General features: G+C 43.8%; 1 protein-coding gene across 6 annotated transcripts in view; it reads right to left on the reverse strand.

Annotated features, from left to right (window-relative positions):
* The window catches only part of FANCD2 (FA complementation group D2), a 60,277-nt gene that overhangs the window by 18,944 nt on the left and 22,611 nt on the right, over window positions 1–18,722 (reverse strand). For 5 of the 6 annotated variants that reach the window (XR_012675047.1, XM_075159143.1, XM_075159144.1 and 2 more), the window contains 13 exons: window positions 18,325–18,459; window positions 16,803–16,934; window positions 14,621–14,728; window positions 11,368–11,477; window positions 10,428–10,488; window positions 9,587–9,712; window positions 8,201–8,274; window positions 7,972–8,112; window positions 6,694–6,794; window positions 6,270–6,385; window positions 4,776–4,884; window positions 3,358–3,456; window positions 536–645 (listed from right to left, as the gene is read on the reverse strand). Coding sequence is in view for 5 of the 6 variants with exons in the window: in XM_075159143.1 (XP_075015244.1) it covers window positions 536–645; window positions 3,358–3,456; window positions 4,776–4,884; window positions 6,270–6,385; window positions 6,694–6,794; window positions 7,972–8,112; window positions 8,201–8,274; window positions 9,587–9,712; window positions 10,428–10,488; window positions 11,368–11,477; window positions 14,621–14,728; window positions 16,803–16,934; window positions 18,325–18,459 (1,422 nt within the window). In the remaining variant the exon portion in view is untranslated. The remainder of the gene's footprint in view (window positions 1–535; window positions 646–3,357; window positions 3,457–4,775; window positions 4,885–6,269; window positions 6,386–6,693; window positions 6,795–7,971; window positions 8,113–8,200; window positions 8,275–9,586; window positions 9,713–10,427; window positions 10,489–11,367; window positions 11,478–14,620; window positions 14,729–16,802; window positions 16,935–18,324; window positions 18,460–18,722) is intronic. The other variant, XM_075159146.1, reaches the window with a different exon arrangement.

Consider the following 18,722-nt stretch of genomic DNA (forward strand, 5'->3'; position numbering starts at 1 on the left):
GATAGGTTTGGGAAATAGTTCTTAGCGTGTGATGAAAATGGATAATTTTAAAGATGCCTTATCAGGAATACATTTATTAAATACCTCAAGGAAAATTTGCAAAATGAGCACCCGTGACTGAAGCAGACTAGAATCAGCGGGAGATACGGTCCTTACCAGGGTTTGTATTTTCCAGACTCATCTCATAATTTCTGACCTGAGTCTAGGAATGGCAGGTTATTGCAGTAATTTGAGAGATGGGACACTGGCTTACAATAGAAACCTTCCATAGTCTTAACCAGAGAGTAACTAATAGTATTATTGATAATCCTGCACGTTTGCACTGCCCTGAACCACACCACCTGCTGGAGAGTGGCTGGCCCCTGCAGCAGACAATTTTCAGAATTCAGATGGGAGGCAGGTGTCAGAAAGGAGAATTGAACCCCTGTGATTAACTTTTGAAATGAACAACCCCTCTCTCAAAGCTTTTGTTTATGCTTCTATGCCATCTTCCCTAGTCTGTCTTTCTTGCAAGTCCCCAGGGGTATACACCTACCTTCTCCAGCTCGGAGAGCTCAGTGTCAGGCTGGTTTCCCTCAGAACTGTCATCTGCTTGAGAACGATCTGCAGAGCCGGCTTTGCTGCCATCAGTCTTTTTTTTCCTTCCTTAAAGAGAAAAACAACTTCAGAAACAAAGGCTACAGTGCGCTCAACACTAGACAGCACTTGCAGCCAGGGAAACAGTACAGGCTGTACTTTAATCAGCCCTAAGAAAGCATGGAGCATGCACAGGTTGTGTGTCATCCGTAGTCAGGATCACGGTCCAAAAGAGAGTCAAAGGCATTTGGGGATGCCCCACAACTAGCTTCTCTTTCATAAAATCACAGTAAGAAATTAAAGCAAGTCTCACTGTTCTTACTGTAATTTAAACATTATGAAGTGATTGCAAAAATGAGTGGGACATCATCTTAAAAAATGCTTGAACCAAAATTTCCTGTTTCTTCCTCAGACACAGTATTGAGAAAGGAAGAGGACCTGGAAAAGGAAGATAAGACACAACTACAGAAGGGACTTGCAGGGATGCCAAGCCAACAGCAGAGTAGCTCAATTAATTCCTTGCAACAGCCTTCACTTCTGACAATGGTAGGGAGATTCTCATACCTGACACGCTACGTAGCAGAGAGATCAAAGAAACTACGTTGATTTCAAGTAATTGCAGAGGATGTATTAGACCAAACAGACAGCCAATAAGTCAGCAGGGCCAGGTGACACTCACACAAGGTCCCCAGAGGAATTCAAATGCGACATTTCAGAACTGCTGGCCACAGTGCCAGAGGACCTATAGCTTCCAAATGTAATTCCTCTTAATAAAGAGGGATCTAATGAGAATCCAGAGAATGAAAGACCGGCGAGTCTATCCTCCATCACTTGGAAAATGGCAGAGCTGTTTACAATAAAAAATAAGATCACTGAGCACACGGACATACAGTCTGTTGGGGAAAAGTCAGCAGGACTTCTGCAAAGGAAAACCTTGCCTCACTAGCCTGCCACGGTGTTGGTTTCGTGTGGATAAAAGGCATCCATCAGCCAGAAGAGATTTAGATTTCCAAAAAGACTTTGACAAGGTTTTACACCAGAAACTATTAAGGAACTGAACTGGAATAGTGCTTTCTTGGACTGAAAGCTTGTTAGAGAAGAAGCAGCAAAGGGTAGTACTTAATGTGCACTTTTCGGATGGAATCAGCCATTGAGTCCTTCAGGAATCGGTTTTATTCAACTTCATAAGCAACCTGGAGAAGGGAATGCTCAGGGAAATTCCCAACATGTGCAAAGTTTGGCATACGCTTTTATCTGCCCTTTTATAACTGCTGTGCTGATGAGCATCAGAGACTTCTGCTTTTGTATATCTGTGAACCTTTCTGGGGGCCAGGCCATAGATGAAGTGAAACAATATCAATGAAGCTGCATCTTTTATTGCATTATCTTTGGAAGAGCAGAGTCAGACAGGAGAAGGTCTTCCATGTCATAATAAACAAACCCTCTGAATCAGACTGGAAAGTGAATTTGATATGTTACGTCTCTCCTAAGGAGCTCCTTGTTCCCTTTCCTCTGAGGAATAGTCTTAGGCTAGATTTTATGACAGTGCTTGAGCTGATCTAATGGCTCAGGGGTAGTCCTGCTCCTCCTACTACTTCTTTCTCCTGTTCCCAGCCACACACACCTGACACTTGCCTTGCACCGACTCAGGAAGCCTGATCACTGGTTAAGCAGTCAACTTGTTAAAATAGCAAAAAACTAACCTAGCAAAAAGTAAATAGCCAAAATAGCCACCATGTAATAACACAGGGCAGGAAATCAGGCAGCCGAGAGTGCAGGTATGAGGGGGAGAGTGAAGCCTTCCCCTATTCGTTGGCACTAAACTATTTAATTTAGCTCAGGTACAGTGAGATGCTGCACACCTAAAGGAGGAACAAGGCTGGTGTCAAAACTGTGTGTTCTCAAGGCTGCGACCCATGGTCGCAGCACTCGCTGATTTTTTTTGTAGGCAAGACAAGCTAAGCTCAGGAATCTCTTGGTCTGGTCTGGGCTTACTAGTCTTAACACTTACTTCTGCTCCTTCAAAATAAAGTATCTAAAGTGATGGATCCTCCTCTTGTCTGCAGAACGTAGTCATAACTTTCCTTCTGCCTTAATCACTCTTATGTGACAGGTCCAGTCCCTGCAGAATGGGTTTAGCACAGGAGAAAAGGGCTCTCCAATCTGTGGCCTCCAGTTGTTTTCATTGAATGGAATGTGAATTTTTGTCCAGTTTGGCTCAAAGGCAGACATGTTTCCAGGAAATGTTAATCTAAACTAGAAATAGAACTAGAGACAGAAAGAACAAAGCAAATCTACTTCAGCTTGAAAAACTGAAAGGCAAATTCTGTTTCTTCTCTGTGGGAGCTAGCAATGGGAAAGGATGAAAGAAGTGTCTCCTTGTGCAGCAGAGCCTTGACAAGGTTCCTAAGAGATCAGTTAGGTACAACCTAATGGTCAGGGATTTGCAGGTTCAGTACCAGACAATTGCACAACCCGTCAAAAGCACAACTACTTACTGCTTCAGGTGAAAACAGTCAATGAAAGCCCTGGATTTTCATTGTTAAATGCTAAGCATCAGCTTTACCAAGGAGATAGACTATCCAACACCTGTTTGGAGTAGGATATTTTTACATCTCCACTTCAACTGCAACAGGAGTTGATCAGATAAGATTTCAAGCTAGATAGACCTTGCCAGGAATTCTGTGCTTTATGCACACACAAGTGTAATGGCTGCAGTGCAATATGCCAGTCAAACCCCACATCACATCTGTTTGCTTAAATGTTTTAAACTTTCTTTACCGTTCCTTTTTCTCACTGGACCAACAGCATTAATGGACGGTACGGCCTCCAGGGCTTCAGAATCAAAAGTAGCTGGTGGTGGGACATAGCCAGGGGTTGCTGAAAGAGCCAAAATGTAGAAATTGGGATAGTTCAGCTTCTGAATGACAAAATACAGGCAAGATACATATCTAGAGGAAGTACCATACATTTCACCGTCGTGGTGAACATCCCTCTGCTCTTATGCTGAGGTGCATTTAGCTCCAATTAGCCTTATCATATGACCACACTGCACTGGAATTACAGCTCTTTGCATTCCTCCACCAAGGGAGGATAACAAGTGCTCAGCTGTCCTTGGACATATGTCCATGCTGGTGAGGCTTAAAGGGCTGTTCTAGCACGTCCGAGCCCTTTCTGTGCTGGCCTTGTAGTGCTCTCAGAGCAGCAGAAAGGTGTTGAGGCTGCACTTTATTTCGGATTAAGTTGGTCTGTTGGTTTACAAAAACAGCTCTTAATGGATAGCTTGTGTAAGAGTACGTGGAAAGTGACAGTGTATTCTTCATTACGTTTATCTTATCAAAGACCTTTTCAATGTGAAAGGAAATAATAAGTAAAGGGGGAAGCCATATACAAGAACAGACAGACACAAACCTGGTAGACATGGGATAATGGAGACAATGCCAAAGACCAAAAGTCTCCAGTTTGTAATTGATGGGATATTAAGAAACTCCAGGCATGGCTTTGGGAATGGACACCTGGACTTTGTAACTGATAAGATGGGAAGAAAAAGAGGAACTTGAGGATTTGGGATATTGTGATGGGGTGGGGGAAGGGTAGAACTATGCAAATTAATGAAGGAATGTGCAGGGAAGTGGGGCGGGGAGGAACAAAGAAGGGAATGGGCAGAAACAGTGTAAAAGGGACTGGCCATGAGTAAAGCATTGCTGGTCAGTAGAACTGTCCGATCAGTACGCTTGTCTGACTGAATCCTGTGCCTGATCACCGCAGTCTGTTCTATCTTCTTATTAAGCACTTTCTTAACTATATTTCAGTGTAATCTCACTATCCTCTATGTGCGCGTGTGTGCACATGCCGCAAGGACTGAATGCCAACTACTCCTGAGACCTGTGTGAGTAAATACTGGGCCAGCAACTAGAGTTGGACCACCTCGGGGCCTGCGGTGTCAGCAACTGGAGTGAGCGAGGGTCTCAGTGTCAGTAGTTAAAGGTGCCATAGTTCTTGGGAGCATCTCTACAGGTCACATAGACTTTGTGTGTGGAGTCTGTGCCTGTGAGATGAGTGTGTGAGTGTGCGTGTCTGTTTGCTAGCGAGCAGCAAGCTGGAATAGCCGGTGAGTAGGGGACCCATTGATGTTTAACCCAATCCCTTTCACTTCACAGCTGGCACAGGCCCAGAACGTACAAATGTTTCATACTCACCTGCCAAGCATTTTCCCAGCACATTCTGCAGCTCTGTGATGTTCTGTAATCGAGTCAAAACTTTCCCCTTCATCTCAGCATCCTGTTGCTGGCAGAAGGCATTTACAACCTAGAGATACAAACCAAACTCACTGACTTAGGGAGATTTGTACCCACGTTTACTACTTTCTCTTTTCTGAATAACATCCTCAAGTCCTGAATGAGCACACAACACAGCACAAGTGGCCTGTGTGACCAGATCCAGACTGCATGAACAAAGCTCTTCCGAAGCCCATGAGAACATGAACATAATTGGTGCAATTTACGAAAAGCAATAAAGCAACACCTACAGATCAAATATTATCTGAAGAACAGGAATTAGCAGACAGCACATTGTCGGGTTCTGTGCTGCTTGTGGCCCTGGACACCCCTTGGCACTTCCCAGGTCTGCCAGGAAAGAGGCAGTCCTGGGAGAAGAGCAGGAACAGGGAGGACTGGGGATGTGGAATTGCACCAACTCTGACATGGCTCATGTTATCAGAATAACCCCAGCAGGGAACATTCCTACTGACCATCGATGTTAGCAAATACATGGTCCAAATTTGCTTGAAGGCACTGCATTTCACCCTCCTGTAAGCTCACAGAGGTGTAGAACAAAGCGCACAATCACAACCAAGTTTGCAAGGGACCTGTGGAAGCCTCTAGTCCAACACTCTGCTCAAAGGAGCGTCAACTAAACAGGTTGCTTAGAGCCTTTTCCAGTGGAGCACTGAGCATCTCCAAGAAAGGCGATCCCACGGTTTCTCTGAAGTGGAGCACAACCTTTCTGTTAGGTAACAGAAGATCACAGTAAAAGACCGCAATATGCCCTCCCCTCTGGCTTCCCCTCTCCGGGCTGAACAACCTCTGCTCTCCCAGCCTCCCCTCATATGCCATGTGCTCCAGCCCCTCATCAGCCTGGTGGCCTCCGCTGGACTCGCTCCAGAATGACAATGGGAGCCCCAGACAGACACACTACTGCAGGTAGGGCCTCACACATGCCAAGCAGAAGGCAACAATCAGTGCGCTTGACCAGCTAGTGACTCCCCTGCTCTCCAGCATGGCGATACTGACCTTTCTGATGCTCCCTTCATAGTTTAGACATACATTACCTCATAATTTAGACATATATTTGGGGTTTACAGCATCCTCCCTGCAACAGCAAAACCAATTTGCATACACCAAAATGTGCCAGAATGTACACACTGCAGCTGAGTAGCAGGTGGAAAACTCACATGAGCAAGGCAGTCCTTAGAGCCTCTGACCAAGAAAGCAGAGTTGCTGCTAGCAGCAGGATAAAGGATAAATGATAATGAAGAGAAAAACACTGAGAAATCACCAGGACCTTGCTGGAGAAGGTTTCCAAGAGGCAAGACTCTTCTTCAATAGCAATTGCACCCCTGAAGCCTAAGGTTTGTGTTTGTAAGTGCTGCTCCTCAGTGCCACTCCAGAACCTGCAGACAAGGCTCTACTCACCTCACGAAACCAGTTGAGAGCATAGAACAGGAGCGAGCACAGAAATTCCCGTTCCTGCTTCGATAGAGAGTCCAGCTTCCCTTCAACCTCCAGGTCAGTCAGGTACAGGGGGCAACCTGGGACAGAGCAGGAAGAGAACACGTTGGACTGTGTTTGCTACCCACCCTTTGGTCTTTGCATGGACAAAGTCTCTTACCAAAGCCTGTATCAATTCCAATGGCTATCTGAAGTAAGCCTCGTCAGCCACTCCATCGCCAGACAAAGCAATTGTCTCCCCTGCCTCCCTTCCACTTTGTGGGCAACAGAGCACCTCAGCCTCCTTCACAAACTGCACAACTCTTCCTACAACTGCAGGAAGTCTTTGCAGATCTGGGACAGGAACAGGTCAGCCAGACAGACTCTATAAAAGGTCCATTTCCCATACCTAATAAGGCATCAATCTCCTCCAGGCTTCCATTGTTTTGCTTTCCAGTGTAGAGCCTCAGCAATCGGAAACAGGGTGACAAACATATCGGTGACACTACCCTGGGGGAAGAAAAAAAAGAAATGGAGTGGGTCCTGTGTTTTATATACCTCCAGAATGCCCATCACTTTTCCATTATGTCCGATGTCCTCCCTGCGCCACCTTGCCTATGCCTTCTATTTTGCTTCTTGCAAGTCCCAGCGACACAGAGCAGAAATGCACCATATGGTTAAAAAAAAAAAAAATTAAAAAATTGGTGATCACCAGTTTTCTGCAAAAGCATATAAGGGCAGAAAAACAGCTGTAATGAACAAAAATGGGGTACAGATTTATTTCTGGTAGAGATCAAAGTTGAATAATTCAGAAGGAACTATAAGAAATTGTGCAAAATACAGCTGTAAGCAGTGGAGAAACCTCCTTGAATGTTTTGTAGCATGCCGCTGCTCACATTCTGAGTGAGGAAAATTAACATTTTTCTGTAGATACATGTAAAGTAGCTATATTTTCTTTTATTTTAAAGTGATCGTGTCTTTTTGTAAGCACAACTAAAATCTCACCAAATCTTATGACAATATTATGCAGGATATGAAGGTGCCAGTCAAAAAAAAAATCCTTTTATTATTTTTGATTTTGATGACCTACTGTTTAGTTGGACTTTTAAAATTTGTTTAATTTTATTTCATGCTTCCTATTCCATTTTCCAAAGACAAAGCCCTTATTTCTGAGTCGAATTTCACTTGTGGCTGCATGTTTGTGCTTTTGCTCTGGAGCACAGTCTATGTTGTCCAAGTACAACTGAAGGTGAGAAAAATCGTGTACTGTTGACGCACACCAAGTCTTTAGTGACTCTCTGAGAATCATTGCTCAAAATATCAATTTTGTCACCTCAGAGTTGCCTATCCTTCTCAATATGGCATTCAGTATCACCATAACACTGGAAGAAAGAGCTACTCTTCTCATATGACAGATGGGAAACAAGGCAGATGAAGCATGACTTACCAAAGATCACCTAAACAGCCTGAGCCAGAACAGACTGCCAGTTCCCAACCAGCTTATGCCTCTAGACCTATCTGAATACATCTCACAGCAAGAGAAGGAAAAGAACACTGGAAACTGGTAAATTCTCTGACCAGCTCTTTATCCGGCACTTTGGCAGGCAGGGACGATAACAGTGAAGTGCACCAAATGAAAACAATTCCTTTACCTTTACAGTCATCCCACAGTTAAGTGTCAAAATACCTTTTACTTTGGTTATTCATTCCATCAGTGACCCTGCCAAGCTCACTGTGAGACACCAATGGTAAGAGGTTAATAGCAATTGCTCCCTGACTTTCGTCTTCATCCAGATTATACAAGGACTTCACTGGGAACAAGAACGAACTGCAAGGAAAGACAGACAAGCTCTTGTTGACAAACTCAGTTCTCAGTGACAGAAACATTACAAATACTTAGCCTATGATTAGCATACCCATCCACTGTGGGGTTGAGATCCACCACAAAATCACTGGGAAAGTCCTCCACCAAACTCTTCCACAACTCATCCTATAAAGAAAGGAAAAAAACCTGCTCAGCAAAGGGGCTCAGTGAAGAAAGCTTTAACAGCAGCAGTGGAAAATGCAGAAGATAAGACCAAGCAAAAGTATCCTGGAACAGTCACAGCAATGAAGCCCACTGCCTGCAAGGAGAGCCAAGGCCTGCCTTTAGGAAACATTGCTAAGCACGCACAACCAATTTCTTCCCTGCACTTTGGACGTGGGCTTGTCTACAAGTTCCACAGTGCTGCAGAGAGGCAGAGCAGCTGGCTGGAAGAAGAAAGCAGCCATGGGAAGATCATCAGAGTGAAATGGCTATAAAGTGCTGGCGAAGTTTTATTTCACACAATGTGTCCCACATACTTCACATGCTTACATTGTTAGAAAAAATTAAGGGAGAAGTAAAGTAATAGATGTGACAAAGTCTGGACAAACAGATGATGAAAAGACCCCAAAAAATCTGCACAAAAGTTGTGAGAAGAACTTTAGCTTGCTTTTACATTTCGGTCTTGCAAGAAAAAGGGAGAAACCCTCCTTCCTTTGCTTTTTCTCCTTGGAGCGCTCAGCTGGACCTCAGGAGACTGGCATTTCTAGCCCTACGCACAGAGCTGTTTATAGTGACTGCCAGCACTTCACAGCTCCCTGGTCACCTTCCCTCGTTCTAACACGCAGTTCCTCCACTCCGTAACCAGCAGGTGGAAAGAGCACTTGTGCCACAAAGAGTGATCAATTCCACAGCAGCCTCCAATGCTCTCCTGGGCCCCAAGATGGCTTGCTACCCTCCCGGCAGGCACAGCACACATGCTAAAAAGAGTCCCCAGCAAGAAGAAAGGTCTGTCCAGTGGCCTTCACAAACCTCTTCCTATTACCATAAATACCGTTTATTTATTACCATAAACGGCTATGGCTCTTCGAAGTCCTTAGACATCAGATAGCCTTAATAGTCTGATCAGAAGCCAATTTCAACACTAAATTTAAAGTTCTTTCAGATTCTACTTTTATCTATGAATCTTAAAAGCATGCTCTGAAATGTCATTTCATTTCCTTTAAATGGCTTCCCTGTTGTCATGTAAAAGTTCACATAAAGGAAGCTGTTAAAGCACAATGAGGAATCTGCCACAACCAAAAAAGCCTGAGAGCGCTGAAAGAGGATTTTGTATCTGATAATCTCTTACGGGACCTTAAGCATGCCTAGAACAAAAAAAGAGTTCTCAGACTGGAGTGAAATTCTCAAATCGACTCTGTCCTGCCAATGCCTGAAAAACACCATGTTTCTGAAGAATTCATTTAAGTGATTAATTTCAAACTACTCTGCAACATACCAGGAGCTGCAAGTCCAAATCCCCCTTCTGCTTCTCAATCAAATTGGCGAGTTCATCGTAGTACAGAGCCAAGACCTCTGGGGTTTGCTCACAGCAGAAGCCCACAAGGTCCAGCAAGGTAGAAAGCTGTAAGGAGAGAGAGCAGTCTGCAGAAATGGGTAAGGTAAATGGATCCAACTCAAGCTTTTACCCTGAGTTCCTTTTACACTAATTTACTCTGAGGCATATCCAAAGCTTCATCTCTAGGGTAACAGCCCATGGTGACTGGTCTTGCAAAGACCCAGCTTTAAGAAGGAACATGGGTCTTTTAAGGTCTTGGCCCAGCTCTACCATGAAATAACATAAAAGAGTCTGACCAGGACCACCCTTAAATAGAGAGCCACCCTAGAAGGTTCTTCAAAAGGAATTAAGAAAAAAGGCCAAGGCTAGGCCAACCCTGTACAGAGTAAGTGCTTTCTCTAGATGGCCTGAAAGGCACTGCTGCCAAGCTGAGAGGAAGACCAAGGTTGCCTTTGGCTCACTGAACCAGCTTGTCCTGTTTCTTTCCTTTGTGTTTGAAATAACATCTGGATAGAGGACTTTCACTAGATGGCTGCAGTACTGCTTGTCCTGGACTAGCCATAGGCAAGACCAGCGGATGCTATCTTAGTATAGATCTTTGTTTCTCCAAAACCATTTTTAATAGATTCTTGGTTCTGCAGTCAATGTACAAGAATCCCAGACCCAGTGGTGGGTGTAAAGCTACACACATACTACTTCACCTAGGACTGTGTTTCCAGTCACGCCTCCTTGCTGACCATATCCTCCCTCTCTCCCTCACTGCCCCATTCTTGGCACTCACCTGCCCATCACGCTCGCTGTTCAGCTCTGGTCTCTCCAATGAACTACCGTCTCCTTCATTTCTGAAAGCAATTGATAACCTTGCTTTTGTTGCGCAACACTTAAGAGATGGCAAAACCCATCACACACACAAGATTCTCTCTCCAGAAATTGGAGAATTATGCATGAAAAAGATTTTCTTTGGAACATTATTAGGAAAAGATCTGCTGCTGTTTGGGACCGTCAGGACAAGACTCAATGTCTTCTTCAAGGATATGCTTTTTCTAACCTGTTGAAATCTAAAGCCCTCTAGTTAGTCCACTGACTCAGGGCATGGAGCTAAGATGGGCTTTTCTCTTCACATAATAAACAGCCAAAGCATTTTATTAAGAAGTGCAAAATCAGCGAGCTACATAATGCTTCCCAACACCAGTCAATTTCTTATTTTCCGGGTGCTTTAATCTTTGTCATAGCTCTTATCAGGAGTTTGCCTGGTTTATGAATGCTGTTCATAAATTATTTATACAGTACATTGGAAATTGTCATGCCAATGCCCAGCACAGCAGTAGCAATCTTTCTCCTTGCTTCTCTTTTAGATTTCCCTCTATTCAAACAGGGAGCACACTAGGTTATTCACCCTCAGTGTCAGAAGCTGATCTGCAGTCAGTCCACCACAGTGTTCACATTTTTTTCCAAGCAATAGGTCCTGCTGGTGCTAGTCAAGGCATCCATGAATGGGCATCAACAAGAAATTCAAGATGCCTTTGAGATTAGCAGCAGGTGAGCAATACTGAACAGGTTGTAACACCAAATACCACAGTCTGCAAAAAAGAGTTTTAAGTTCCTGGATTTTACCAAGATGTGCATGAGCAAGAAGGCAATGCCCCCCTTTCTTTGTCCCATTCCCGGTTTGGTCTGAACTGAAAGCATGTTAAATTCATCTTTGCTACAACCTCTCTCACCTTTTTAATGCCACGCTGCCTATCATGGTAACAGCACCAATAATCCCCATTTGTTTATGGTTGGGAACTGTGCTGGAGAGCCATTTCCTGATCACCATGTGCATATCATCCTAAAAAGAAAGACACAGACCATGTCACCGCAGAGGTACTTGTGTACATCACTCACAATTCTATTGGCATCTTCACTTGATGTCATCTCCAAAGGCTGCAGGGGGATGGTTTATTGGGATTACAGCTTTGCAAAAGGAATGCAGATTCTGCGATTTCCTTTATTATGAAAATACTGGTCACAACTCCAGGTAAGGCTGCAAACATTATTAAAAGTGATTCACTTTGACTTTGCTTTAATTACTACACAGAACATGTAGTTGATCCAGGTTTCATCTATAATTAATAGAAGAATATATTAAAAAAGCAGATGGTCTCGGAGCCCTTCACACACAAACAGCAGCTGCAAGAGCTGCCCTCCAAAACACTGTCAGCTTCAGGAGGCTGAGGGATGGAGCAGTTTTTGATGAAGGTCCAAAGAGAGCTGTAGGTAACAGCATACCAGACACCTGGGATTAAGACATTTCTCAGGCTGCCTCCCTTGTCCCCTGGCTGCGGGCAAGCATGGCCTGCACAATTGTAAAGGTTTCTTTGCAGGAGCTCTGTAAGCCACCGGAGGTCTCAATGCAGCATGCTCTATTTCAACAGCTGTGTCAAGCAGCTGATCGGCTGCGCTTTCCCAAAACAGGCACAAACAGTTTTGAAGACTTCTGAAAGTCTGGACCACTGATGACAGACTAAGAGGTCTCCTGTCACTGAGAGCATGAAGCCTACTCAGTCGTAGAAGTATGATGCTTCAGGAAAGTTGGGAGACCAGTCTTCTGGATGAGAAGTCTAATATTTGCCGAAGAGATCGAAGGCAAAGCACAGAAGAATGAGTAGCAAATCAGCCACAGGAATCCAAGCTGCACCTCCACTGCTGAAAGAGGAATGCTAATCAAGAAAGCCATCATCTTGAGAGATGAGGATGGAAAAGCTGTCTAGAGGCTGAAACAGGGCAGCCACCAAGAGGTCCAGAATAGTGTCTCTGACAAAGGGATATGTTCTGCCTGATCCCTTAAACTGATAAACTGTAGGTGAAAAAAGACAAAAGTCTTAGCTAAGCAGACAATCGTGGAAGAGGGCTGCCAAGTGGGTCCTGACCAAAGCTAAGGGACAGCTCAACTTCCTGATATCTGATAGTAGGTATCAAGAAGTAATTGATTTCAAAGCAGGAACGGAACAATGAATGCACTAAACAGAAAAGCCACTTATTTTAGCCAGTTAGCAACAGTCCTATTACTAGCTTAAGCAGCGATCACTGCAGAAGAGCAGCATCCCTGTTATGAGGAGCAGCATTCTCAGACTGTGACAGAGCATGTGTGAGACCTCAGAAGCAGCTTCATAAAAGCAGCAAAGATCTCGCAGGCCGCTGAAAAACATTATGGAATCAAAACAGCCCTGGTTGCATTGATTCTTACTAACTCTCCCTACTGGTCCTGCAAAGAAGGAGGTTGGCCCATACAGAGATCCTCAAGGATCGAGAGCTGCATGAAAGCACAAGCTCTGACCAGAGAGGGCTTTTGAGACAGAGGAGATGAAGGCTTGAGTTATGTTACGCAAACTACAAGTGCCAACAACATCAAACTGGTAGCAGAGAGAAGGACAGTACATAGTTATGCCATCTTTTCTTGACCTTCACTAGGCAAGATGCCTCTGGAATGACCTGTGCAGTGCAAGGACAGATGCCTAATCTGCTTGTAGAGATTCTCGTGTCCAAGAGGCATCGGTTTTAGAAGTACAGTTAAGAGAAGGCAAAGAGGAATTTGGTTCCCAGGATATTGATTTCTTTGGTGATCTACCCCTGGAGTTTTTGGTATCACTGAGGACAGAGTTAAGCTGCCAACCTTGGACCCCCACAGTCACAAACTGTGACTAGAATAAATTCTAGAGCTTACACGCCTCCCCTTCTTTTTGCAATTTCTGAGAGTGACAGGCAGAACACTTGTTCCTAACGGCTAGTCCTTCTGGGCTGCAAAGTCACCTTGTGTGTTGCCAAGGCAATTTTCACAAGTTGCACGTAAGAAAGACAGATCTGGGGGCTTGGAGGGGAAATCACTGAGGAAAGTAGTTCAGAAAGGAGCTAAACCTACCATACAACTGGAAATCTTGGCAGTGAAGAGCTCCATCTTAACAGGGTGAGTGGGACGAAATGACTACAGACATGCTGTTTTACATGCCACAGACCAATTAGGAAGAGAGGAAGAGCAGTTTTCCTTCATAGTCTTAAGCTAGCATGTGCAAACATACCCACTACTAGAAACTATGCAGGGACTCAAAGAAAGACAAATAGTCCTAATTTCTAGGGGCTGAGCTTTACGAATGGGAAGATTTTAAACCCAGACATCTCCATTGTGGAATAAATGTCTTTGAGGTATTTCTTTATCTTTATGTGATCACTGCCATGCTCAAGGAGCCACAAATCCAAATCTGTACCACCACTATTATGCTGCAACTGAGTCATACAAGGTATCCTATGTAAAATGAATATGAATTTAGACAGACCAGGTTTGATAGCTTCTCATGTTTAAACTAGAGGCAGAAAAGGTGTGAAGTCTACCACTTCACAGCAGAGTCCTCTGTTCTGTGTAGCTCAGTTCTTCTAACGTGAGTGTCTTTGTTGTCTCTGGTATACAAATATTAAGCAGCTGAATCGAGATGAACATCTTGGGGAAGAAGCTGAACTATGCTTTCTGAATGCTTCCAAGTGATGGAGAAACAAAGCTTCACAAAGAGGCTGCTGAATTTACACTTTTGCAAGTCTTCAAGGCTCGACTAGACAAAGCCACAGCCAACCTGACACCATGTTGGTGACAATCCCACTTCGACTGGGAGGTTAGATTAGAGACTGCCATCGCTCCCCTTCCACCAACATTTCTATCAACACTACCTGTCTTAGATGTGCAAGAGAAGAGGATCTTTCCAGGAAAGATGTGAGGCATGCAGTCACTGTGATGAGTCCCTCTTATACAGGGTAGGAAAGTCTGGAGCTGCAAGATGGCTTGCAGCCAGCTGGGGAGAAGAGAATTTTAAGCTGAAGGACGCCCTGACATCAATCACTGTTCATAGATGAGGCCGCTATTTGCACAACAAAAGCTCTGGAAGTTAACCTAGCAAAAAGGACCAAGGTACAGCCTGAACTCCTTTTTGTTGCATGTCTGTTTACCTGAATATAGCTTCCTTCTTGCCTCTGGCTGAATGCTAGTGTGCTGAGAATGTAGAAAAGCTTCCGGATCTGGCATGGATTCAGTTTCTGTGTAGAGTCCAAAATGGTCTGTAAGAGAGAAGACACAAACTAGCTCAGATATATCAAGAATCCCTTTCCACGTTCCAAATAATACATCAATTGTCAACTGCAGGGAAGCCAATTAACTTTAGCTCTTTTTCCTCTGTAAAGGACAGCTCTTTTCCTTTACAGGCAGGAAAAAGCTACATTCAAATTAAATAAACATAAATGCAGAACTATTGCTCTGGCCTCAATTATTGCAGTTCATTTTATCAGAGGCTGAATGGGAAGAACAATCTGGCTACCATAAGCATTTTGGGAGTGCTCCAATCCCATTAGTAACAGCTATTTATCTTCTATCACAGGTTTGGTCACAGCATTCAAAGTATTTGACAAAATGAACATTATGGGGTTTTTGCTAATATTTCCATTACAAGCCCTGTAACACTCAAGTGGTTAACAATTTAGGGGTGGAATTTTCTGTGCTGGCTGGCATTCTCAGGATATTTCTTCTTCCAGTGCTTCAGTGAAAAACAGTCCAACTGTTTCCCAGAGCCGTGCTAGCTTTCCTACCACTGACACGGCATTTTGCTGCCATTATTTTTCTCCTACTGGCCAACCTCGAGCAGGATTTGAAACGAGGTGTTGAGTTTGACAGGATTAGATACAGACTTTTGCATCTCTCAAGAAAATTCACCCAGTTTTAAGATTAAAAAATAGCTGTTTGGGGAGATGATTTCTGCTAAGATCTGCATGTTCTCTCTGTGCTGGAGAGGCTCCAGCTCAGTGTCAAATATGCCAGGCATCTGCAGCTCTACAGATCTTTTTACAGGTAACTGGCTAGTCTCTCAAGCACCTCCGAGATGCATGCCAAACATGGCACACTGCCAGACCTTGAGGTCTAGCACAGCATCGATTAACGTGTTTCACATACAAGCTTTGGTAATGTATCAAAGATCAGCCCACAGAAACCATAATCTGTAAATGATCTGCCAGCACAAGAATATGCAAACCAGGTCAGGAGGAAGGTCAACAGGTCACAGCAGACTGCTGTGGGCAGTACTCCCCATCGCACTTCTGACAACGCATTCAATTATGAACAGGAGTTTTAGGCTGTCTCTTTCAAGGACTACTTTCAACCCTGAGTCCTTATCACACCCTCCCTCTGCCAGGAGGCAAGTGAGTCCCGTTTCTTCCTGTTATACCCCTCGAATGTGTGACAGATTGCATTGCAAATTCTTATGGCAGATCTTAATGCCTTTTTAGCATGTTTTAAGCAAGTAATTTAAATTGAACAATCAACCAGCTAAACAGCAAAAAGTGTATAGCTTTCCCACAGTGTGTACTTAAACTACAGAATCCACCGACACCAAGTGGGCATGAAAAAAGTCAGAGGGGTAGGGGTAATACACATACCCATACTCTTCAAGGGCTCTTAAATACAGGATGTTCTTAAGCTACAAATCACCACATATGGGGAAGTGTTCAAGAAAAGTATTGCTACCTGCTTGCCTTGCTGTTTTGCTCTTCCCTCAATCTCCACTTCTACTATTTTTGGAAACAGGCAGCTGGGCAGGCCTGACCCTGCTTGTCACTCTTAGGAGTTAAGAACCCATTTTTTTCTCCCCATTGAGTACTTCCTTCTTTTAAATTTTAGGACATAAGTCTTTTCCCATCCCTGCCAGGAGTTTTGTTTTAGGATTCAAATACTGGCTAAAATACTGTCAGTCTTTCAATGTAGTAGAACAGGCAGCCCACAAAGGAGGCAGGCTTTTGCCAAGTATTTGAAATAGCCGATGTTAATAAAGACAGCATTTTCCTTCCGTCATAGGTGTCATTCCATGTCTGCAATTTAAGCATTCTCCAGTTACAGGCAGGGTAACTTTTTTTCTTTGTCTATCTCAATTTCCCCTGTCAAAAAATCATACAGTCCTATCTTACAGCTCACCCCTTCATAGTAGATACCTTTCACTTCTGACCACTGCATTTCTCAAGACAGGTAGTTTTACAGGTACGAGCTGTTCCATTACCTCTATTTCTGAAAAGTACTGACCTATTCTGGATCTGGGGCAAAGTGGTGTAAGGGTCCTGAAATGTAGTATGCCCCCAGAAATATTCATACCTTCACGAAGGTGGCATAGCGCATCAGAAGGGATGTGTGCAGCAACACCAAATCAGTGAGCACATCCAGAGAAATGTCCAATTCTGTCTCATTTCCACTGCAGACATGAGTCACCAAAGCAGTCACAACCTCCTGAGGAAAAAGCCCCCAGAGAAACCATAGTGAAATGTCAACAGGAAAATATCTGCCCTGCTCTGCTCCTATAGAATATGTTGATCAAGCACAAATAATCATCCTGAAACTCAACCATATTATTCTACATCCCTTCTCAGTTTGCTCTTTAATTCCTGATATTCAAAATATTCTTTCTCCTTGAGCCTGAATTTTATTCAGTTCTAAAAGATCGCACAATTCCATAAAGCAGCGCTTCACCAAATTTTTCCTGCCTGCTTGCTAACACTGCTGCAGCTTCTGCTCTTTGCTACCATCAGATATGATGATAAAAATCTACCCTATTTTCTTAGGCACACAGAACACTGCACCATACCCAGGAATACATTGCCTTCAGTAGTTCCAGTGTCTTAATAATCTTTATCACCAGCAATTCAAAATTGACATTTTTGTTTCAATAATCTTTTAATGGCCTCACTTCAATTGACTTCTGGACAGGGATCTCTCCACTATCTGTGGCTCTGGGTCTCTTCTATATCACTAATTGCTAATACAGCCATGCTCTTTTGAAATTCTTAACATCTCAAAATATTACTAGACTCACTAGCTTGTTGCAGAGGACATCTTATGCCTTCACATCTCAGGTTTTTCCCAGATACTTTTTTGTTTGTCTATTTGTTAAGTTTGCTGTAATAAGTAATGTAGATAAAACACTGGAAACAGTCTTAATTGTAAACATACTGTGCCCAAAAAAGTGCAAATACATGCAAAAGCTTGTGCAAAGCTGTCTTCAATCCCCAGATTTTCTGATGTCAGCATGTCTGTAGGAACTCATACTCAGAGCTGGAAGTCTAGTCTGTGATTATTTCAGAGTATGCAGAAGGAGTCCAAGCTGGTCAGAGCTCTGAGGGAAATCTGTGTAAACTTTTTCATCACAGTAAGTTATCCAAGGAAAGAGAAAAAAGTTTCAATACAAACTATAACAATGGCTTTTTAAAACAGAGGATGCTCAAAGTGATTAGGTAAGACAGAACAGGAATATGGATTTATGAACAAATCTCCTCCATGACCCCGGGGGCCAGTCCTGACTTCCTGGCTGGACCTCAGTCAATTTGTTTGCTTTCTGAATTGCAGCAAACCCAGCACAGTCCCCTCTGCTCCAGAAATATTTTTCATTCTGTCATTTCTGAGGCCTGCCTGTTTGCTCCCTGCTCCTCCCAGCAGTCTCTGGGCTTGAGTCTCTTGCTACCAGAGTCTTCTTGTGACTGTTCCCCACCTTCTGCTTGGCCTACTGTACGGCACTCCAAAGGCTTCCAACTGCCTCAAATCCTCTCCCCCTAAGGGATCACAACATACATTCTAGAACAAAGTGCAAACACAAATAAAACAGATGCCATCCATCACACTATACCTGCTGGCAGTAAGAGTCAAAGGCTGCAAAAGCTTGTTTGTACATGCAGCTGCCAAAGGAGACTATGGCTGGGTGTGCAGAGTGCAGAAACGTCTGAGCAAGTGCTAGGATTGAAGGGAAGAAGTCTTTGATAACCTGAAATACAGACATCATGAAAGAGGAGATTATTGCCACTCATTTTAATCACACTCAGCTCCCTAAATGCGTGCTACAGCTCACACCGAACGCTTTGCCTAGTTTAGTAGGTGCTTTCCTGCCTTCCCTGACTGTCCTCTCTCGCTCGCACAAACGGGCAACAGGAGCAGACAAGGCACACCAGAATGGGTTTCTCCAATCTTCTCCACCCAAAGGATTTACAGATTGGTTAAGAAGCCAACCTGCAAAGCTTCAGAGTTCAC

Source organism: Calonectris borealis, chromosome 10 (genome assembly GCF_964195595.1).
Source record: "Calonectris borealis chromosome 10, bCalBor7.hap1.2, whole genome shotgun sequence".
Taxonomy (NCBI): Eukaryota; Metazoa; Chordata; class Aves; order Procellariiformes; family Procellariidae; genus Calonectris; species Calonectris borealis.